The 24,083-nt window shown below is 34.2% G+C and overlaps 1 protein-coding gene across 8 annotated transcripts in view; it reads left to right on the top strand.

Moving 5' to 3' along the window:
* The window catches only part of STXBP5 (syntaxin binding protein 5 (tomosyn)), a 157,778-nt gene extending 138,421 nt beyond the window's left edge, over nucleotides 1-19,357 (top strand). For all 8 annotated transcript variants that reach the window (XM_014531295.1, XM_014531296.1, XM_014531298.1 and 5 more), the window contains 5 exons: nucleotides 2,459-2,828; nucleotides 3,143-3,308; nucleotides 5,911-6,022; nucleotides 11,580-11,800; nucleotides 13,762-19,357. In XM_014531295.1, coding sequence (XP_014386781.1) covers nucleotides 2,459-2,828; nucleotides 3,143-3,308; nucleotides 5,911-6,022; nucleotides 11,580-11,800; nucleotides 13,762-13,803 — 911 coding nt within the window. In that variant the 3' untranslated portion in view covers nucleotides 13,804-19,357. The remainder of the gene's footprint in view (nucleotides 1-2,458; nucleotides 2,829-3,142; nucleotides 3,309-5,910; nucleotides 6,023-11,579; nucleotides 11,801-13,761) is intronic.
* The last annotated feature ends 4,726 nt before the right edge of the window (nucleotides 19,358-24,083 follow it).

Genomic DNA, 24,083 nt, shown 5'->3' on the forward strand with positions numbered 1-24,083 from the left:
TTAATATATTTTTATTGATTTCAGAGAGGTAGGAAGAGAAAGGGAGAGATAGAAACATCAGTGATGAGAGAGAATCATTGATCGGCTACCTCCTGCATGCCCCCTACTGGGGATTGAGCCTACAACCATGGCATGTGTCCTGACCTAGAATCAAACCGTGACCTCCTGGTTCATAGGTCCATACTCAACCACTGAGCCATGCTAGCCAGGCATAAATCTGACTATTTTTAACCTCTAAGTATGAAGTTTTAAAGTAGATTATTTTTCTTCTTTAAAGTATTAGGGAAATGTGACTTAATAGCAAATTTTAAGAAGAAAAAAATGTAGTCTTCATATATTAAAAATGAGATTAAATGTTACCAAATGTATGTGGAATCTGACAGGTCTGGAAATAACAGAATTCTGGTTTCCATTGCTAGTTAATGATGATCTAGATAGGAAAAAATGTGATTGTGCTCTTATCTCTTATTTATAGGGTGGACTTTAATAATATTTGGAATTTAGAATTAAAATGTAATTATGTATTAATGTTCATTTTCGAACTATCTTTACATTAAAGGAAGTTTGATTTAGTTATTCAGCTCAATAAATATTTGAGTGTATACTACTCTATGCCTAGTTAGAAAAGGTTACATAATGATAATATTCTTGCTAATCTCATTTTTATTAGTAAGCAACAGCTAAGTGTATAGGAAAAAAAATTAAAAGATGAAAATAAAAATGTTAATAGTAATTATCACTGAATAGTGGGATTGTGGGTAATTTTTATTTTCTTTTTACTGATTAGTCTAAATTTTCTACAACAAGCATGCTTAGTTTATAATAAGATATAAATATTCCCATATGTATTATAAACAATTCCCAAATTAGCACACTGTTTAAAATAGTTAAATTGTCTACTTGCCAAATCTGGACTACAGACTAAGATTACCAGATTTAGCAAATAAAATGCAGGATGCCCATTTAAATTTGAATTTCAGATAACCAAAACTTTTTAATATAAGTATGCCCCATGCAGAATTTGGAAATATAATGCAGTATTTGGGACATACTTATACTAAAAGTACTCATTATGTATCTGAAATTCAAATTTAATTAGGTATTCTCCAAAATGGGACTTTACATAACTTTAACAAGTCATAGCTCAATTTTGAAAATAAAATGTGTTTTAATAAACACTGCCTTTATAACTATTCAAAATGTGCGTATACATTTTTTGGGATACTATATATGTGTATATATAGTATATGTAAAGAAGAAAGGAAACAATATTTTGTCTTATAAGGATTTTGTGAAAAATTTTTAATGAAAATTTTGTATAAGTATAAAGTAATATAATATGAAAAATCTTTTAAAATAAGAACTGGAATGCTAAGTCAATTCAACACCTTCCCTTCCATTGGTTTCTAAATCATTGATATCAATGCTATCTTTTAGCTTACTTAGGAATGGGCATAAAGCACATTTTCATTTCCAAGTATATAGGGGAAAGGGAGTCCCATTAATTAAAACAAGGAAAGAAATATTATTCCTAAATTAAGACTATAATTGACAAAAATAATACCTTGAATGTATTTGACATTTACTGCTAAATAGTTTTAAAGGTAATTCTGATTTTGTGAAGTAATGTTTAGAAATATGTGCAAAATTTTTTCTCATTGGCTCTGTCGATTACCACTGTCTATTCATAATGCAATATGAGCAACATACAGAATTTTCAGTTGTCTAGTAGTCATATAAAAAAGTGGAAAACAGGTGAAATTAATTTTAATGACATCTTATGTAATTCTATATATCCAACATATTTTCATTTCAGCATGTAATCAGTATTTTTTAATTATAGAGATATTTTACTTTTAATTTGTTTTTGTACTAAGACTTCAAATTGGCATGTATTTTACACTCACAGCATGCCATCATTTGGACATGCCACATTTTAGGTGCCCTATAGCTGCATGTGGCTAGTAGCCGCCACATTGGACAGTGTAGCTCTACATGCCATCTACTTGCTCTCACATTCATTGGTAGTATATTTGTCAGGTATGAGAGAAGACATAGGTCCAGACATCCCAACATTTATCTGTTTGGTGGCACTTATCTGTTTGGGGCATGTAATACTGATATCTTTTCCAGATTCAAATATCTTAATTTTGGATCCAATTTCAGTTTAGTATCTATAATAATAAAAGCATAATATGCTAGTTAGACTGGACGTCCTTCCAGACGTCCTTCCTTGCAGACAAAGCCGCAGTGGACGGGGGCCAAGGCAGAGGTGGCAGAGGCCCCTGGCCGCAGCGGCAGCGGGTGGGGGCCGGGGCCAAGGCCCTTGCACGAATTTCGTGCATCGGGCCTCTAGTATATTCTATATGTTTAGTGTCTATTATGTATCAGTGTTGGAATAAACATATTTACTGTGTGGATTGAAATATTTGTTATCTACTAAAATTATGTATTTTAGGTACTATATTGAGGTTAAAAGGAGGGATCCTGAGAATGGCATTCCTGGACACCACAGGTTGCTTAGTGCCACCTGCCTATGAATCCTGGAGAGAACACAACGTTCCTGAAGAAAAAGATGAAAAGGAGAAATTGAAAAAAAAGCGGCCAGTCTCTGTATCCCCTTCCTCCTCTCAGGAAATTAGTGAAAACCAGTATGCAGTGATATGTTCTGAAAAGCAAGCAAAAGTAATCTCACTGCCAACTCAGAACTGTGCTTATAAGCAAAACATTACAGAGACCTCGTTTGTTCTTCGGGGAGATATTGTGGCATTGAGTAACAGTATCTGCCTTGCCTGCTTCTGTGCCAACGGACATATTATGACTTTTAGGTAGGAGTTAGGTTATTTTTTAAACACACCGTATTTTCTCTCTCTAAAGATAGCATTACAAAATGATATTCAGTGTGAAAGAAATTATTTTATTTATTTACCAGTACAGTCTTATAAACTGAGAATTTAATTCCATTCAGTTAATAGTGAGCAAGTATATGAGGAATACAAATCAGTTTTGTTTTATCTCCCACTCAAGTGCACTAAATCATAAGGTTTACAGTGTCCCTGCCACTTTTTCCTTCTATAATACTTTGTTTAAAACTAAAACCTACCTTGTTTATTATTAACTAGTTTTTAATTTTTTTCTCAAGTTTGCCAAGTTTAAGGCCTCTATTGGATGTGTATTACTTGCCCCTTACCAATATGCGGATAGCCAGAACGTTCTGCTTCACCAACAATGGACAAGCATTATATCTTGTTTCACCTACAGAAATCCAGAGGCTCACTTACAGCCAAGAGACCTGTGAAAATCTTCAGGTAAGTAACAAAAATATTACTATAGTTTCTTCCAGGGTGAAATATTCTCTAAGGGCCTTTATAATATCCCTTACACTCAAAGGAATATACATATGAGCCTGTGTGGGAACATCCAAAGCCTTTATCAAGACTTTCAGAGCACATGTGATCAAGTGTCTTCATCAGGCTCTTGTTATAAGAGTGACTTCATCTCATTGATCCATATTTTTTCTCTCCTGTGATGGCAAAGATATATATGAAATGTTACATACATTTTATGTCTACTCTCTAAATAGGATAAATATCTATTATTCACATGTACCAAAAAAAGTTCTTTTTAAAGAGGTATTGCTAATGTGAAAATAATTCTGTTTTAGGGCAAATTGTGTCATCCCTTCTCTGTAGTTGCAAGGATGTGAAAAATAAGGTTTGATAGTTTTCCTCTGAATATTGTTGCTGATCTATAGGGTGTCCCCCAAAAATGTATACACACTTTGAATAATTACAAAGGCAGTGTTTATTAAAATATATTTCATTTTCAAAATGTAATAGAAACCAGCTATTAAAGTGTATATACATTTTTTTGGGACACCCTGTATTTGTGAGAGACTACAAACAAATTCTTTAAATATAAACCATGTCTTTTTCAATTATTTAAGTTCCTGTGTGCTTGCTTATATATTAGAAATGATTATTTTAGTTTCACCATTTAAAATATAATATTGCTCTTGAAATACTGAGCTACAATATTAATTGATATTTGATATTTAGGGAAAAAAAAACATTTATCGTGAAAGTTTTTGCAATTAATTAGCCCTATTTTACTTGTTGGTAAATTGGAATTTGTAGCTTATTTTTAGAACATGAGCTTTGGAGTCAAGAAAACTGAATCTAAGTCCCAGCCTTGCTAATTACTGAATTATGTGACCTTAGACAAGTAACTTAACTGGCTCTGAGTTTCATCATCTTTAAAATTAGGATAAAAATAATATCAATCTGCACAGCAAAAGAAACTGCCAGCAAAACAAAAAGGCAACCAACCAAATGGGAAATGAAATGTGCAAACAACAGCTCCTACAAAGGGTTAATATCCAAACTAAAGAACTCATACAACTCAACACCAAACAAATAATCCAATTAAAAAATGTGCAGAGGACCTGAGCGGACACTTCTCCCAAAAAGAAATACAAATGTTCAACAGATATATAGAAAGATGCTCAACTTCACTAGCTATTATGGAAATGCAAATCAATACTACAATGAGATACCACCTGTTAGAATGGCTATTATCAACAAGACAAGTAATAAGTGTTGGCGAGGTTGTGGAGAAAAGGGAACTCTTGTTCACTGCTTGTGGGAATGTAAACTGGTACAGTCACTGTGGAAAACAGTTCGGTGGTTCCTCAAAAAATTAGAATTAGAGTTACCATATGACCCATCAATCCCCCTCTTCTGGGTATTTACCCAGAAAACTTAAAAACACTTATTCACAAGATATATGCACCCCTACATTCATTGCAGCATTATTCAAGGTGGCCAAGACATGGACACAACCAAAGTGTCCTTTGATAGGCGATCGGATAAAGAAGATGTGGTGCATATATACTATGGAATAGTACTCAATCATAAGGAAAGATGAAATACTTTCATTTGCGACAGTATGGATCGACCTTGAGAATAATATGCTGAGCGAAATAAGTCAGTTAGAAAAAGCTAAATACCATATGATTTCACTCAGAAAGAAACTCTAAAAAAAATAAATACTTTAGCTCCAGCTATAATAATGTAATACCAGAGTACAGCAGGAATGGTACCAGGAACCAATACTGTGTTTGTTTTTTCTCTTCATTGCAATCCCACAGCCTCACTATACTTTTATTTTGCTTCTGGAGCTTTTCAAAGCTGCCTCGTAAATAATGTTGTTACTACCCTTCTCTTACAGAAACTCCTCTTCCTCTGTGTTATCTACAAAGTCAGTCACATGTTAGTAACCTTTGTCTCTGGCTTTTGCCATTTCTGTGCTCAGAAGAACATTGATAGTAATTCCAAAAACTGACAATATAGGAAGCTTTCCCATCTCCCAGCCATATTTCTGAAATTCCATGTGTGTGTTGGCATAATTCTCTTCCTAGCATATGTTTATAAAAAATAAGTTGGTGTATCTTTCTGAATTACTAATTTTCTGACTCAGCTGAAGGTAGTAATTCCAAAACTGCATTTCATCATCGTTACACTAGGCTTTTAACTTGTTAGTCGCTTTTCTTTTTTCTAATGGAAGAAAAACTAAGTATACAGTTACCAATTCTTAATTATAAAAGTTATGTGAAAATTTTGTCAAAGGTTGGAATCTTCCAGTTTAAGCAGGAATATCATCTTTGCTTGAAATATAAGGAAAGTAATCTAGCCAAAATAGCAAGTCAGTCTTAGTCAATTTAGTTTTAATAACTTACTGTTTGACTAAGTTGGTATGTATTGGGTCTGATCATTTGAAATGTGCTCTTGTTTTTAAATCTCAGCAGATAATGTTATAATATTAAGTTAAAGAGATTACAGTGATAATTTCGTGAAATGTAGTTTAGTTTCCCTGAAACTTTAACAATTACAATTTGTTTGGATTTTAAAGGAAATGTTGGGTGAACTCTTCACTCCTGTAGAAACACCTGAAGCACCAAACAGGGGATTCTTTAAAGGCTTATTTGGAGGTGGTGCACAGTCTCTTGATAGAGAAGAACTATGTAAGTTGATTTATTTAATTTGGGTAATATATCTTAAAGCATAAACATTCAAGCCATATAAATTTTTTTACATGTATGTATTATATTCACCTTTTTCGTCTTGGTCACAACAATTAACATATTCATGTTTTAGCAATATACATGAAATTATTTTCTGTTGCTCTAACCCAAACCAGGAACTATTTTACTCGGGGAACCAAAATCAGAATAGCTTCTGGTAGCTAAAATGAGTATTCACAACTTGATATGAATAATTTAGAAAGTATTCTTATTAAATGTGATCTTCATTATTATTTTAATTCTATAATTGACTTTAATTGATGACCTTAATTTTGAAAAAGTTTTAACTTAAACATTTATCTTACAAAATCTCCAGAACTATTCTTCTTAGGTTATTTAAAATAGCAAGATCTGATTTTTTTACTGCCTTCCACATAATTGGGAACAAATTAGAAATTGGTCCTTGGGTGAACTAATGAATCAATGAATTTTTTATCATATCTTTCAAGTAGTAGGAACTATTATCTATCCTCAAATTTCATTTCTTTTATTCTCCTTTTTTTCCTAAAATATTTTAGAATTTTGCTTTTGTGTTTAATTAGAAAGTCTGTAAGATTAAATACCAGTAAGTAGCAGTGCAGTGCAATTTTACATTTAAAAACTTACCAGATAAGTGAGAATTAGTCCATTTTAAATTCATTTTTTTAAAAAAGAGGAAGACTCTACTTCAAGTCATTTAGGATTGCTAATTTAGAATAACCGTCTCACCAAGAATAATTATACAAATTTTAAAAACAATATTTTTTAAATTTTATTAAACATCAAAGAGCTAACAATAAAGTAAGGACAATATCCATGGAGAAGGATGTGAACCTAGAGTAGTAAGCTTGGAAACCTGAGGCCACTTTTACCCAGAATTTTGAGATCTGAAGTAGGAGGCTGAGAGTAAACTGTGTTAGGAGGACTAGCATGGAGGGATCCCAGTGCTGACAAGGGTGGGACACTGATAAACAAATCTCCCTGTTTGCAAGGATGCCAAAGGACTGCACCTGAAGATTCAAGATGAACTGGAATTAAATCAGGTCCCCCAACCACCCCCCCCACCCCCACACACACACACACTTTTAGCCCAGCTTCAAATTGTCTGAGTGGCCAAAAACTTTCAACTTTAGTTAAGATTTTTACAGACTGATAAAGTCTCTAGCACCTGGCAGAAGCAAATGAGAATGGTCTGCTAAGGAAGGTGACAAATCCAAGTCCTCAAATGAATTCTAGAAATAATTTTTCAAATATGTAGTCATAAATAACCAAGACCCCTAGAAATCAGCACCATGATCAATAAAAAAAAAAAAATGAGAATCACAGGTACTTTAAATATTGGGATAATTAAATATTGACAGTAAAATAATTATGCATGTTATGTTAAAGAGGATAAGTATTATGCCTGAACAATTTATCAAGTAACTGAAAACTTTAAAAATCAATACAATAAATGTGTAAAAAACTCAAATGAAATTGGAGAACTGAAATATTAAGAAAAACAAAATTAAAAACTTAGCTGATGCATATAACCACAAATTAGACAAACTAAAGGAGAATTACATAAATTAAAGATTGGTCAAAATAAAGCATCCAGGTTGTAGCACAGAAAAACAAAAAGATGTAAAAAACAAAGGAGAAGATGAAAGAAATAGAAGTTGTAGGGGAAGATCTGACACATGTTTAGACCTCCTCAAGAAGTAAATAGGAAAGAATGTAAAGAATTATATTTAAAGAGATATACTTGGAAATTTTTCACACATTCAAGAAACCTAATGAATTCCAAGAAGGATATTTTGTTATAAATTCAAAGCTTGTTATATCAAATGAACATATAGTATGTCAACGACAAAGAGAACATCTGTAAGATAGCTAAAGAAAAATAATAGATACCTTTTAACAAGCTGGAGACTAACTTCTCAATTGTCAATGTTATTCTATACGTTGACAGAAGACTTAATCTAGAATTCTATACTCAAGTATCCTTCAAGAATGAGACATTTTTAGATAAATGGACAGATAAATAAAGTAAATCTTGCCACCACACTCAGGGCAACTCTAAAGGATGTACTTTAGAGAAAAAAAATAATCCTTTATGGAATGTGATAAATACAGGAAACACTGCTTTGGAAAGAAAGTAATAAATACATAAATATTTTATATAATATTTATAAAGTGTATATACACATATAAATAAATAATATGACCCCAAAATTGCATGAAATCAAGGGAATTGGAAAGGGTGAGTAGATTTAAGTTGATCAAAGATCCCTGGATTTTTTGAGAGACTTGTAAAAATTACCCATTGGCATTAATAAGAATGCATCTTATAATTTCTAGGAATTAGAGAATGATTATCTTTGGATGAGTGGGAGGGGACTATTATTCTGCCAACCACAATAGTATTAAAAACAATACCTTGAAATAAATCTTAACAAAAGATGTACAGGACTTCCATGAGGAAAATAGAAAATTATAAAACTCTTGGGAAGTGAAAGACCAAAATAAATGGAGAGATACATCATGTTTATACAGTAGGAGATTCACTATACGACATCAGTTCTCCCAAAACTGACGTATGTATATATACATACATATATGCATGCATACATATATACATGCATATATATGTGTGTGTATATATACATATATGCACACTTCCCCCCCCCCAAATAAAATTTTGTAAATGATTCTAAATTTTACATGGGAATTCAATGGGTCTCACTACTTCTATTTAACACTGTACTAGAGACTTTAACCAGAGCATTAGGCAAGAAAAGGAAATAAAAGGTATGAAGATTTGAGTGCAAGAAGTATAACTATCTCTATTCACAAATGACATGTTCTTGCATATAGAAAATCTTCAGGGATACATGCACAAAAAAATTATACCTAATATACAAGTTTAGCAAGATTGCAGGATACAGATCAACATAATAAATTGCATTTGTATATGCTAGCAGTAAACAAACCAAAAATTAAATTAAGAAGACAATTTCATTTTTAATAGCATCAAAAGATAAAATACTTAGGAATAATTTAGCAAAAGAAGTATAAAACAGCCCTGGCTGCTATGACTCAGTTGGCGGCAGGGCACTGAGGGAAGGGTGGGGGGAGGCGGGGAACCGTGGAGTGGCGGGGCGCTGAGGGCAGCGTTGGTGTCTGGTGTCTGTTCCTTCCGCACCTGGCCCAGCCACCATCACCTCCTCTCCTGACCCTGCTGGGGCCTTTGGGCCCTGATTAGCCTGATCTCCCGCCAGGCCTAGGGACCCCACCCGTGCACGAATTATGTGCACCAGGCCTCTAGTATATATATAAAAAATAAAATAACAAAGTTGGACCCCAACCTCATATCATACACAAAAATTAACTCAAAATGGATCAAAGACCTCAATGTAAAGAGTTAAAACTATAAAACTCTTAGAAGAAAACGTAAGTATAAATCTTTCATAAGATTTATACTTATGAAAACATAAGTATAAATATTTTTCTTAGATTTAGGTGATGGTTTCTCAGATACGACACCTTAATCACAGCAACTGAAGAAAAAATAGATAAATTGGATTTCATCAAAATTAAAAGCCTAAGAACACTATCAAGAAAGTAAAAAGACAACCCACAGAATGTGATAAAATATTTGCAAATCATATATCTGATATATGTGATAAGAATCTACTATACAGAATATATAAGGAACTCTTACAACTCAACAATAAAAAGACAAATATGTAGCTCATTTTAAGTGTACAAAGGGTTTGAATAGATATTTTTTCCAAAGAAAATATAGAGATGGCCATTATACACATGAAAAGATGCTGAACTTCACTTGTCATTAGGGAAATGCAAATCAAAGCCACAATGAACTGCCACTTCACACTTACTAGGGTAGCTTTAACCAAAAAGACATACAATAATAAATGTTCTTAAGAATGCAGAAAAGTTGAAACCCTCATACATTGCCAGTGAAAATGTAAAATGCTATAAACTCTGAAAAATTCTGGTAGTTCTCCAAAAAGTTAGTTATCATGTGACCCAAAATTACGCTCCTAGATATATACCCAAGAGAATTGAAAACACATGTTCACACAAAATCTTGTGGGAATGTTCATATCAGCATTATTTAGAATAGCTGAAACTACTCAAAATGCCCATCAACTGATGAGTAGATAACCAAAATGTCATCAATCCATACAGTAGAATATTATTCAATTATTTAAAAGGATGAAGTACTGATACATGCCATAGCATGTTTGAACCTTGACAACATTTTTTTTTTTAGTGAAAGAAGCCAGATCTAACAGACTACATATTGTATGAATCCATTCATATGAAGTATTCAGAATATGAAAATATGTAGAGAATTGATTACCAAGGGCTGAGAAGAGAGGAAAATGGAAATTGGTTGCTGATAAAGTTGGGGTGGGTTTTTTTTTGGTTTTGTTATGGGTTTTTTTTGTAGTGATGAAAATGCTCAGGAATAGATAGTGATGATGTTTGCAAAGCCTTTTGAATTAACTAAAAGGGGTGATTTTTATGGGATGTGAATTATATTGCTAAAGAAAGAAATGTATGCTGAGGGAATAGGGACTATGACAGCAGATTTTGACAGAATTTAAGACTTTCAATAATCTAGGTAGTTAGGGTCTGGCTAAGGAAGGGAAACAAAGCAATGAATGCCTGAGATCTTTTGAAGGAAAAATTTGATCTATTTGGTAAATGACAATATAAGTGGAGAGGAAGAAAGGGATGTAACATATCTATAACTTTTGAAGCCTAAAATAGGATACTGAATAAATTCTTTATTTTTCTTTACTTCTAAGCCCTTAAGCATAGTATTTTAAGACAAAGCATGGAGTAAATAAACTAAATTAAATCTGTATATTTAAAACTATGTATTTGAATTTAGATATCTTTAAATTAATTTATATTCAGTTTTTTTCACACTTAAGAGTAATTTTTACTGTTATATAAATTGGTGTCAGCATACCCATTATTCATTTCAACAAAAAATTGCCAGTCCCTTCTTTGCACAAATCCTGTTATGTATAGAGTACAATATTTAAATGTACATTTGTTTTTTGCATGTTTCAAAAAATATCTAAAAATTAAAACCATCATAATAAAAGAAAAACATCTATTAACTATGAAGTGAAATATATAAATATTGCAATTATATTGTCATTCAATCTAAAAATTATTTTAGTGCTATCAGGTAGTAGGACTTTTTCAAAACATTTTTAAATATGTTTTTATTGATTTCAGAGAGGAAGGGAGAGAGAGAGAGAGATAGAAACATCAATGATGAGAGAGAATTATTGATAGGCTGCCTCCTGCATGCCCCCTTGGGCATGTGCCCTTGACCACAACTTGGGCATGTGCCCTTGACTAGAATCGAACCCAGGACCCTTCAGTCCGCAGGCTGATGCTCTATCCACTGAGCAAAACTGCTAGGGTTAGGATTTTATATTAGTAAAATTTTCATTTTTTGAGTTACTCTTTCATTTACCAATTTGTTCAGTTGGAGAATCGTCCTCAGGAAAGGCTTCGAGAAGTCTTGCACAACATATCCCTGGTCCTGGTGGCATTGAAGGTGTGAAAGGAGCAGCATCTGGAGTCGTTGGTGAATTAGCACGAGCCAGGTTGGCACTGGATGAAAGAGGGCAGAAACTGGGTGACCTGGAAGAAAGAACCACAGCTATGTTGTCCAGTGCAGATTCATTTTCTAAACATGCTCATGAGGTATGTCTAGCAAATATTTAAACAAAAAAAACCCAAAACACCTCAGTAAAACAAGTATGAAAATTATTGTATTTTTATAGCTATTTTATATCTGCACATGAGTTTTTGTGTATCCTCTGTACAATGGCAAATCCCTGATTTTTGCCACTAGAGGGAACTATTATAAGAATATGTCTCAGTAGCTTTTGGTCTTTTACTGAAGTTTATAAATCTGAGGGACCTGCAGACCTTTTCTTTGCAACTATTTCTTAGGGAATGCAGTAACATAGCTAACTTTCCTAAATGCCTCAGATTCTACTACCAATTTCTCCTAGAGAAGGAAATAATTTTCCTCTCTTGATTCTTTAGGTAAATCTAAATGACTTGTAATGGCGAGCACTTTTATTCAATAGACAATACTAAATCTGTCTGTAGACCAATTCAGACAGAGGAGTAGTAAGAAGCATTTTTGCAGTGAATTCACCTTGAAGAGCTAGGATGTCATGGTGGAGCTTAGAAAGGGAATCTATAAAGTACGCTTCCTAGCTGGTCCTCTTACAAATAGGCTTTATTGGCCAGCACAGTACACTTTAAAAACTGAATGTAGGCCTTTAGGTATAATACACTTTTTTCATCTTGACACACAAGTCTGCCGTTCCTTGATGCTTTACACTGGGTTACTTCACACATTCACTTCCTTGCCTATACCTTGAGGACATTTTGAGTTTGTTGTCTGAAAAATCCATATTAAGGTTTTATGTTTGAATACCCAATCTGCCGGCAAGAGATCTATAAATTTTTCAATCAAAAGTCATCTCTTTTTTGCTCAAGAATGCTGTCACCTAGAATATATAAAAGAGGTAACTTGACCTGGAAAAGGTTTGTTCAGGGCTTCTAAGAGAATCAGAGGTCCTTTGTCAGTCCTTGTACTAGGCCAGCACACCTCAGAGATAGTCTAGCAGCCTTTGATCTAGGGCAAGAATTTTGTTGACATAACCCTGCACCTGACTGTGATCTCTAAAGCATATAACATTTCAGTCAATTTCAGAATATATCTACACTAAATATTTAGCAAAGAGCTCAAGCTGGTAGCTTTTTTCTCCTGCCAAATATTCTTGAGTCATATTTTAGAGTCTAAGGAAGAAAATACATTGAGGTGGCTAAGATCATAGATTCTTGAATCAGACTATGTGGGCTCAAACCCCAGTTTCACCCTTGTGTTGTTTGGGTAATCCCTTTAAGCTTCAGTTTCTTCATTTATAAATGAAGTGGGAGAATAATAATGCTTAATGCATGGAGTTATTTTGAGAACCAGATGAAATCATATAAGGAAAATGTGTCATGCAGTGCTGGCTCAGGAAATTTTAGATGACAGTAATGGTAGAATTTCTAACCTTTTGTTCCCAGGTTTGTTTGTTTTTAATATATTCTTATTGATTTCAGAGAGGAAGGGAGAGAGAGAGAAAGCTAGAAATATCAATGATGAGAGAGAATCATTGATCAGCCGCCTCCTGTGTGCCCCACACTGGGGATCCAGTCTGCAACTCGGGCATGTGCACTGATTAGGAATCAAACCATGACCTCCTAGTTCATAGGTCAATGCTCAACCACTGAGCCACGCCAGCCAGGCCATTCCAGGTTAAGCATTATTTCTAGTTAAAATTAGAGAACTGAAAATTAACTTATTTGTATTATCTTAGGTCACCAAAGAGAGCACTGAACCAAAATTTTATTATGTCATGTGTCTAAGAAATGTGAAGGTCTTCTAGTCTGGTTCTTAATAGTTATGGACTTTTTTCTCTAAGTGAAACAGTTCTTACTTATTGCTTTCATTATAAGTTAATTTGAAGTAAATAATACAGTGACACTAGAGAATGTTTCAGAATGGTAAGTTTTGGAAAAATACAGTAATCAGTTATAACTTACGAATATTGTTGTTCTGGCATTTTTTAAACATGTTTTTTATGTTTTCTCCCCTTTAGATGATGTTGAAATACAAAGATAAGAAGTGGTACCAGTTCTGACCACCAGAAATCCAACTAAGTTCAACTTCAGCCAAAAGGAAAAAGAATTTTCCTTTTCATTTCATTGATTTTACTTTAGGAAAGTTAACATTAAAGGATGTTCATCACTGGATACTGTTCTTTCCTAGCACAATTATGCACTGTTTTACCTCAGTCATGTGGCTTTACTGAGGAGTGTCCACATACTCAATGTGGAGTGTATGGTCTGTGCCAACTGTGAGATGACCATTTGGGAACTAAGCAGGTCGCACATTACAAAGGAAGAAACCAAGGGGGATGTTGAGGAGCCGTGGCTATTCCTGGATCATTCCTGTATTAAACTGTCATATGCCAAAAGATTTGTGCTGTTGCATCTGCCATCAGTGTTTCACCTCTGAGGGAGAGGCAATAAGTTAAAGCTCTGAAGCAGAAATGGTTATGTTTGGTCTCACTGACTAAATTATAAACAGCTATCTGGGACTTTCCCTCCCTTAAACAGACTGGTCCTCGGTATCATTAGTGAAAAAGAAACAAAATGTGTGTTACCATAACTTTAGGCAGATAAGCTGAATGGCGGGCTTTAAATAATAAAGACATACACATGGTTGACTTGTGTATGGGCCACTCTTGGATTCTTGTCATTGTATACTTGTGTTTAGTCCATATTTTGTCAAAAGCAAAACAAGGTGATACATCACTTTTCGTTGAAAAGAAAAGTGTAGAGCATGACTGACTGCTCATCATCCTGGGAGTTTCCATGTAGTGGCTACGCAGAGTGGAAAGTGAGAAAAACCTCCATTGTGGTGAGGAGAATACTTCAGTGTCCTTTGTCCTCATTCTCATTAATTCAGCTAAAGGTGGATTTGACCAAAAGAGTTACTGGTTAAATTTGTAGAAACGTTGAAATTGGCTAAGTTTTTAATTTTGCTTGAATTTTTATAAAATGTTTAACCAAATGTACCTTTGCATTATTTAATTAAAATTGCTTAAAAAAAACGTTTCATTATTTCAATAAAGTGCTCAGCTCCCTTTTTTAAATGCCCCTGATTTGCTAATAGTTCCAGTACACTCAGGTGATGAGCCAATTAAATCTTAGTGCACATGCTGTCGCATGGAAAACTACAAGCATCTGTTGTCAATAATTATCTATATAAGAGTCTAGTCTGATGACCTACGAAATATTTTCTGTAGACGTATACTATACATCTGTACATGTCCTTTCAAGGTTTTAAAAAGCCCAAGGAAAGGAAGATATGTGCATTTTTTATAACTAAATTATATCTGTATTGGAATGTAATGCCAATGAGACCATCAGTGGACAGTAAAAGATTGGTTCCTAAAATGCATTGCAGACAAAAAGGAGACAACTCAGTAGACCTTGGAAGTAAGTAAGCTCATACGCCGGCATCTGAGATTATTATTGATTGTTACTAAAGCAATCAAGGAAAAGCTAAATAGAAGCATTACACTTAATGAAATTTAAATATTTTTTTCTATAAAAATTTGTTTAAAAACCAGTTTCTTTTTTTCATTGAGATAATCAGAGCACAAATTGATAGCAAACATGATGGTTGTTTTTCTATTCCATGTGATCATTAAAGGTAATGTAGAACACCCTAATTTCATGCAGTCTGTTATGCATCGTTTCCTCTTACTCTTTTCATTAATAATGCCTTTTGTTTACATTTTTATAATGTGCACTACGGGATACAAAAGTTTACATTAAAATTTACTTTAAATATCATTGGAGAGGGACTAAATATATGTGATAGAGATAATTGATCAAGCCAAAAGAAATGTTTTAAAGATACAATACTTTTCAAAAGTTTTTGAATTTGTAGAAAGTATCTATTGATAACATATTTCTGTTTTGTTAATGTCAGCTGTATGATGAACATTCAGCCGTTTACAAATTGTTTAATTTTTGTACATTATCTAATAAACCCATTGTTCCATATGTCACAGGAAGTATTAGGCCCTTTTTTAAAGGTATAGTTACAGATTTTGAAGTTGAGAAGCACTAAATAAGTAATATAATGGTTGATTACCCATTCATGTGGAAGGGCATATTAACTCTATTTAATTTGCTGTATTGTGTTAATTGTATATCCACTTCATTTTTACTGTTGTATATAAAATGAACCAATCTTGTAATTATTTTCAAATAGAGAAGTAGATACGTTTACCTGAGATGGATTTTATAAGAAAATTTTAAACCAATATTTTGGGTTACTTTATTTCATTTTTAAATTTACAAATTATGCACAGCACACTAGAAACTTAGGATTAGAAAGCTTGAAGTATTTTTGAAAATAGGAAATAAGCTTCTCGAAGTTATACTTGACTCAGTCTGTAGATAAGAGACAGTCTGCAGGAATAACTAACCCAGGGAATTTATTGTAATTTGAGAGATAACATCTCTATTTTTTTCTTTTTAAATGCAGAAATAGTCACCAGCAAGCCAAGAATTCAGGAAAACAAACCAAAAAAAAAAAAGTCAAAGTAGAAAATGTTAGAAAAATGAAAGATTACGTGTGCTTCCTTCATATCCTCAAACATTATTCTTTGTTGCATTTGTCCTTGGCTCTAAAGCGTTGAAGTATTCATTGATTAGCAGTCTGTGAATAGGAAGTGGTTTCCCTGTATGTACCATATATCTAGTTCATTTCACTTTTCAGACTAAAATCCAAATACATTTGCTTAGAAAGTTATTCGAAATCTTATATTCTGACAAATTCTGTGTATTATAGCCATTTAAAGTTTTGCATCATCTTAATCCCTTTGGTTTGCATTTCAATTGTACAGAGTGTTTCCAAAAATGGTTATAGATATAAAACCGAACTATTGCTAACTTAATTTGATTTTTATATGGATGTGAAAAATGCTGCTACTTGTCTATGTTCTGTGTAGTATATTACAGTTTAATTAAGTACAGTACTTTAAAGAAAAGTGTTTCTTTTGCTTAGAACTTAATTGTAGGTACCTCTGAAGTTATTTCATGTAGATATGTGAGTGTTTCAAACAAGTCTGAAAGTGTTACATACTTTTGGGTTATAGGGGGCAGTGGGAAGACAGCTGAGGAAAGGAAAAATATGTGGAAGACACCACGGAGTTTAAAGTTCACCCTGAGTTTTATATTCCATATACATTTTGCTTAAGGCATTTTCTCATGTGACATTAGAAAAGCTATATCCAAAGGTAACTTTTTTTGTGTCAAAGATTTTACGTTTTAACTTTTGGGATTTTGTTTATTTTTTCTTTCAAAATAAAGAGCACTGAACTTTAAACTTGAATTTTTCTGCACTTTTTTAGGTAATGAAAACTTTTTATCATTTAATCCACATTTCTCAGTTCAAATCAAGTGATACATATGTATAAAAACATACCAAAATCATGAGTATGCTGCTAGCTGCATCTTAAACAATTAAACTGATCATAGTTTTAAAACCTTTAATAGGTTTTATACAGTTTTCAAGAATAAAAAGTAAAATTATTTGCTGTGCGTTTCAGTGTTCTAGGTTTAAAATTACTGCAACACTTTCAGATTTGTTTTAAGATCATCCAGTAACATGCTATATTTATACATACTGCTAGAGAATATACTTTTAGTTTTAAAATGGAATTTTTATAAATGTACTCTTTAATTTTAAAAATGGTGAACTTGTTAAGTTTAAGTCAAAGTACTTAAAAAGTATGTATATTTTCCATACAAAAAAGTTATGTTTCACGCTTATAATAAGAAATACTGGTATCTCATATCGAGATACAATTAATTTTAAAGAATCATACATCATTCAAAAGTCTTCACACATGACAGGAAAGAGATTATTTCTATGTAAAACCCTCTATTGAGCATTTTCAAATATTAACTTTATTTTGGAGAAAATGCCCACAACAATCTTTGCAAGATCTTTCTCAATAGCTGCAGCTTGCTAAGTTGGATGCCTACCTTAACTATTGTTTTAAAATATATATATATTTAAAATAGTTTTCCAGGTATTTTCTTCTACCTTTTTTAAAAATAAATTTCCAAAAAATAAAAACAGAGTTTATGTATTTTTGTCAATGAAGGTTTTTATTTTGTAGTTTATAGAATTTGTTGATCAATATTCCTAGAATTTTTAATCTGTATTTAGTTTGAAAAAGAGCACTCCTCTATCTTAAGTGTCCTCTGTTTTTTCCTTTTCCCTTTTAAAGTCACTGGTCTCTTGGATTGATATTTATGCCCATCTTTTTTTCTCATTTAAAAATGAATGTGAAGATACTGTTTACAGCTTTTGTTAATTATACTGTAATTACAGTTTCATCACTCTGATCAATTTCTTATAAAGTACCATGGGGATTATTTTTCCTGTGAATATTAATGATCTTATGACTGTAACAAGTTTGAAAGGTTCTGTGGGCAAAAATAGTTGTGACAACAACAAAAATTAAAGGGGAAACCTTAGCTTACCTTTCTCAGCTGAATTAAATGGGTTTTAATAACTCCCCAATTATCAGGGTTATCACGTTGCTTTCTTTGGTTATTAATAGTCTTAAATTATTGAGCACAATTCATTTACACATTGAGAACAATAGTTTAGGGCTACATTTAATTGCTCTTTTTATTACACTCTTTACATCAGAAAAATCATGATTATCAGTTTTGCCAGTATTTCGCAATGAGGCTCATAGTTTAAACTAAAATTTTATAGTGTGAGATGTAAATAAATCAGTATTTATTGTAGGTTATTTTGCTCAGGCATTTAAAATGGATATAGGCTAATGGCAATGGAATCCTATTTATTTGCGAGTGTTTTTTTTTAAATATTTTTGCAATGTATTTTGTGTTGTTTAAACTTTGCTTCAACTTAAGACAATGTAAGGAGTTGACAACAGACTGATATTAATAGGAAGCAATGCAAAGAGGGTAATCGTGTTTTTTTAATTACTTTTTTTTGTAAATAAACAGTACCGTGATACTTTAGGTGTGACCTCTGCTTTACATGGTAGTTAGAACCAGAAAAATATTTTGCTTTCTAGTTAAACTGTTGGTTCATTGTAAATGAATGCATCACCAAAAATTATTATTAAGAGCAAGATGAAGTTTTTCTCTCATTCAGGGGCCAGCATGCTTGTGTGGAGCTCTAGCTTGTGTCGACCGTAAACTGTACATGCAGGTAGTGTTCAGTTGCTGCACTTTCTTTTTCTTTTTTTTATATCTTGCTCAGTCCAGTAACTATCTCAGAGGTGATTGCTGGAATATGCATTTGAAATACGATTAAAAAACAACCCATCTCTGTGTACTATTTCATTTGAAAAAGTCAAAAAAAAGCACTATTGCAAACACTAAAAGTGTGGTAAACTTTGTAGTTATTTTGCATTCCTGTACTTTACAAACTGTCATCACAGCAAAAGGTTTAAAATTAGGTAATGGGATATTTTTGTAAATAAATACCATTAAACTGGTATTTTAAAAATGTATTATAAATTACTGTTTCTGGAAAATGTTCATATATATGTATATGAATGTCTCTTTATGCTGAAGGGCTCTGATTGGGCAAAATAAAATACTCTCATCTCTCCTGAAACTAAATAAGCCCTTTTTTTCTGGAAAATTTGTTTTAATTTTTTTTCTCTGAATTGTGGAGTTAATCCATTAATTTGACCTAAGCAAAGGGAACATCAAGTTAATAAAGTAATTCAAGTAAGACGAGCTGCATTTTTCTTAACTATCTGAACTTTTTAATAAGTCACCTGCCCCTACATTGGGTGGGGACACAATAGGGGATGAGAGTCAAGGGGGCAGACGCCAGCTGTAGATGACACCAGCCTGTGGTGTGTACAGGTAACCCCTGGGCATCTTCGGGGATGCCGATTCAGATTCAGGGCATGCAGGGTGGGGTCTGAATCTGCATCCCTAGTAAGCTCCCAGATAATACAGATTCTGCTGGTCCGTGGGACATACTGGTACTTGGAGTAGCAAGGCTTTTGCTAGTTAATATGTATCAGTGTCCAACAACTTGTACCGAAAATGAACATCACGTTACTGGATCTAAAATAATAAAACTTAAAGCAGATTTTCATTTTTTAATCATTGTTTTCATTGCATTTCAGAATAAAGAATATGGTAATTACGGAAGTCTATATACTAGTTCTGCCCACATGGTGGCAGTCACATCTCACCACATTGTCTGAGCGCCCTGTAAGAAGGGAAAACTTAAGGTCTTGCAAAGGTTCATTTTCGTGATGGATAAAGCCTTAGATAAGAAGCAGACAGAGGTTAGTATATTGGAAAGTTTACTCCCTCTGATAACCAAAACTCAGTGAGGGACTATTGGTTAATTGTTAGGCAATTGTATTTGCCTTTTATTTCTAATTTTATTGTAAGTAGGCATCATCTGTAGCTCCTTTTAAATGCCAAGCACATTGGCCTGAGTTGCAAGGCCAGTATTCTGTCTTTTAGTGGTAGCCATGCTGGTGACCTTACCAAGGCACTCACTTCTGTTTGCCTATTAGCTTATGTTTAAAACTAGGATCTAAATATTGGCCTTACCTACCTCACAGTACTAGTAGGGTTATAATAAAATAACCTCTGAAAATCATTAGAAAACAAAATTAGCACACAAACACAAGGCTTTATGACCTTAAAAATGTTGGTCCCTTAGAGACTGGGTCAGAAATAGAATAGGGAAGAACAAGTAACAGATCGTGTATCAGGATCAGCAAATCCGGGAGTTTTAAAACTGCTGTAATCAGGATTTAAAAAATTGGTATATTGTCTTTAGTAAAGTAATTAATGGAGATCAATGAACTTAAATGTGTTTGAATGTAACGAGCATCTTTGGTTTCAAGTGAATTTTATCTCTGATGTATTACTCCAGGGAGCTAACTCAGGATGCATTTATTGCCAACTATCATCAAGATATAAGATCTTATTAAAATGAATATGTAGTTACCTTTCAAAATAGAACAACCAGAATCCCAGTGCCTGCCAATTATTTTTAAGTAAATACATTCAAATTTATAAATGTTAATGTTTTCTCTCTGGTGAAGAGAGTAAATACTTTTTGCTGTTCAGTCATAGTGTAGTTAACATATTTTTCACGAATCATTTATAAAATATCTCTATAAATAAATATAAAAATTGTCTGAACTTAGGAATCAAACTCATAACCCCAAACACTTCTCATAGATCTTTTGCTTTTGAATTTTTAATCACTGCATAGTCTCTGAAGACTTGAAGATGCCCAAACCTTCAGTATGCTCTCTCCCCTCTCTTCCCTTAGGCACTGGTTCCCAGATAGGCAGTAAGAAGGAATGACCCAAGCTCTCTCCTTCCTGAGTCTCAGGTAAGATGCTGTCCTGTGTCACTGGGTTGCTGGACACTTGGGGAGCTCTCTCAGGCCCCTGCCAGGCCAGGCCATCCGGGCATCTCTGCTGTCACGCCATCACCGTGTGGGAAACTCCTCTGAACGCCGAAGGAAAGGGGAGCCTCACTTCTCCCCACTCTCGGCCGCCACACTTCAGTGAGCTCCATCAGTCCACCACCCTCCTTGGAGCTAATCCCTGCAGGTGTCAGGCTCAGAGCCCCATCATCTTTCTCCACCCCAGCCTGTAAGAGTTTCATCTGCTGTGTGCAGAGAGGAGATCATTCTATATGCTTTCTGTTTAGGCCTGAACTGCATCTCTTGATGATGCAACCTAAGCTGCCATTTAATCAGAAACCCTTTTTGGCCTCAAAGCTATCATCTATGCCAGGGGTCCTCAAACTTTTTAAACAGGGGGGCCAGTTCACTGTCCCTCAGACCGTTGGAGGGCCGGACTATAGTTAAAATAAAAAAAAAACTGAACAAATTCCTATGCACACTGCACATATCTTATTTTGAAGTAAAAAAACAAAACGGGAACAAATACAATATTTGTATTTGCATGTGGCCCGCGGGCCGTAGTTTGAGGACACCTGATCTATGCCATGCACTCCAAAATTCCGCTTTGAAATTCAATGTCAGCTTGTTTTTCATTCAGCAGGTCTTTATTGGACACCAGGATGTGTCTGATTGCATTCTGAATATTGGGGATAGAAAAGTGAGCATGGCCATGCCCCTGCCCTGGCGTCACACCCAGCAGCAGTGACGTTTTCTTTGTTTCTTCAGTAACAACACTGATGTAAGGACAAGGAGGGTCAGTGATGCACCTTTGCTACCCGAGCAGGAAACGTGATGTATGTGGGGAGAGGAAATATTCCATTGACCACATCAAACCATTTCCCCACCTTAGGCATTTATAAAGTGCCTTCTTCCTCAACGCCCACATCTCATCTGTCACCAATGCATCCTTTTTACCTCACGAATGATACTCAAGTGTGTTTTAATCCTCACCTGAGATATGTGTATTGATTCTAGAGAGAGAATGGGAGAGAAACATCAATGTGAGAAACATCGAACAGTAGCCCCCTGACTGGGATTGAACCCACAACTGTTTGGTGTACGGGACAATGCTCCAACCCACTGAGCCAACCGGCCAGGGCTGATTCTCAAATGAATCCTTTCCTTCTCCCTGCTCAGGGACTGCCTCTGCTTCTGTGCCTTATTACTGATAACACTCCTAATTGCCTCCCATTTTCAGTTGCCTCCCTCCCCAATATATTTTATTCCAGCTCCAAATAAGCTGCTCTTTAAACTTTTCAAAGGCTCCCCCAATAACCTATACTAAAGTTCAGTGTGTTAACTTGAATATGGCTCCTTAACCATCCACCTTCCACATTCCTTTATTCTGGCACCATGAACCATTCCAAACCCATTCCCCTCACGTCCCTCCTTGCCCTAACTATGCGTGCTGTCGATTCTCCCTGCTCTTGTTCCTGTTTGGAGTGCCCTTTATTGAGCTCTTAGCCGAGAAAAATCCCACGGAAGCTTTATGGCCAAGCTGAAATGCCATGTTTCTCTTGGAGGCCTTCCTTGCCCTCAGGAATAATTCATTGCTTCCTCCTCTCTGCTACAACAATCATTTCCTCATGCCCCTAGTTGCATCTTCAGCACAATGTGGTCCAGCATCCATTTCCTCTCCAGACGAAGAGCTCCTTGAGAAAAGAGATTGTCTTATCCATCTTTGTAATTCCAGTGTCTGGCATAATACCTGTCAAGTAGGAGATGCTAATTAATATTTGTGAGACCAGTTAGGAGTATAATATGAAACATATCACGTATTTATACATGTGCATAGGCTTTCATATATACCCACATGCACATATATTTTTATATATTTCATATTTTGTCTAAATTTTAATATCTCTATATTTCTGTCATACCTATTCAGTAGTTGCTGATATTTCTTTTGAAATTTCTCCATAAATATAAAATATAAAATTCTTTTTTTATTTTAAAGGGACTAATATTTTATTTGTCCTTTTATATTTCTGACAGTACTGAAAATTTGACTGGTTTCTGAAAGCTTATTATTAACTGTGTAAGACTTTACACTCTGTACTGTGTATCTACATTTAATACTCTGTTTAATTTAAATAAAATTGCCTGAGTGGTAAACAAGACACAGTCATATGTGTGAGTCAGAGGAAAGGATCGGGGCAATGGAAGGAGGTCAAGTACAATGATAGTTTGAAATAAGTCATCAGATTCTCATTCTAGTTCATGATCACCAATTAATTACTCAGAGGAGAACATTTAAATTCAGCTTTTTAGATGAAAAACTGGAGTATTATAATCCACAGGTGATCATTTTAGTCTTATGTTTCTTGTCTTATTTCCTCATTAGTCTGTGAAATAGTTTCACATGTTAAGACTTGAAATCCGTACTTGAAACTCTTGTCGAGAGAAAGGTGGAAATTGCAATTGAGTAAACTAATAGGAAATGGGTATAGTGTGCTGGTTTAAAGACCTGGAGCAAAGATAATCAAGGATCAAGAGGGGTATTCCATAATCAAGAAGTTAATTCTCTAAGAAGACATCACACCCTGACCAGGGCTTTCTCAAAAGCAGGAGACATATGTAATATTTTTCAACAATAAAGAATTTAAGAAAGGAAGGAAGAAGAAAAAAGAAAAAAGAAAAAAGAAGAGAAGAGAAAAGAAAAGAAAAAGAGATTAACAAGAAGGAAATAAAAGCAGGTCACATTGCCTCCTTAATACACCTGCCCTTTTGTTTTCTTTCCTTCCAACTTGGGTCAATTTGATGACACGAGAAACCATTCAAAAACTGCCTGCAGGCCTCCTCCTGACATGGGAGCTGTGCAGTGATCTCTGTGCAGAGGAGGCGCTGCTGCTTTTGCTGCTCCCATTGGTACTAATACTGGAAAGGGGGCCA

Source organism: Myotis brandtii, unplaced genomic scaffold (genome assembly GCF_000412655.1).
Source record: "Myotis brandtii unplaced genomic scaffold, ASM41265v1 scaffold8, whole genome shotgun sequence".
In the NCBI taxonomy this organism is placed as follows: Eukaryota; Metazoa; Chordata; class Mammalia; order Chiroptera; family Vespertilionidae; genus Myotis; species Myotis brandtii.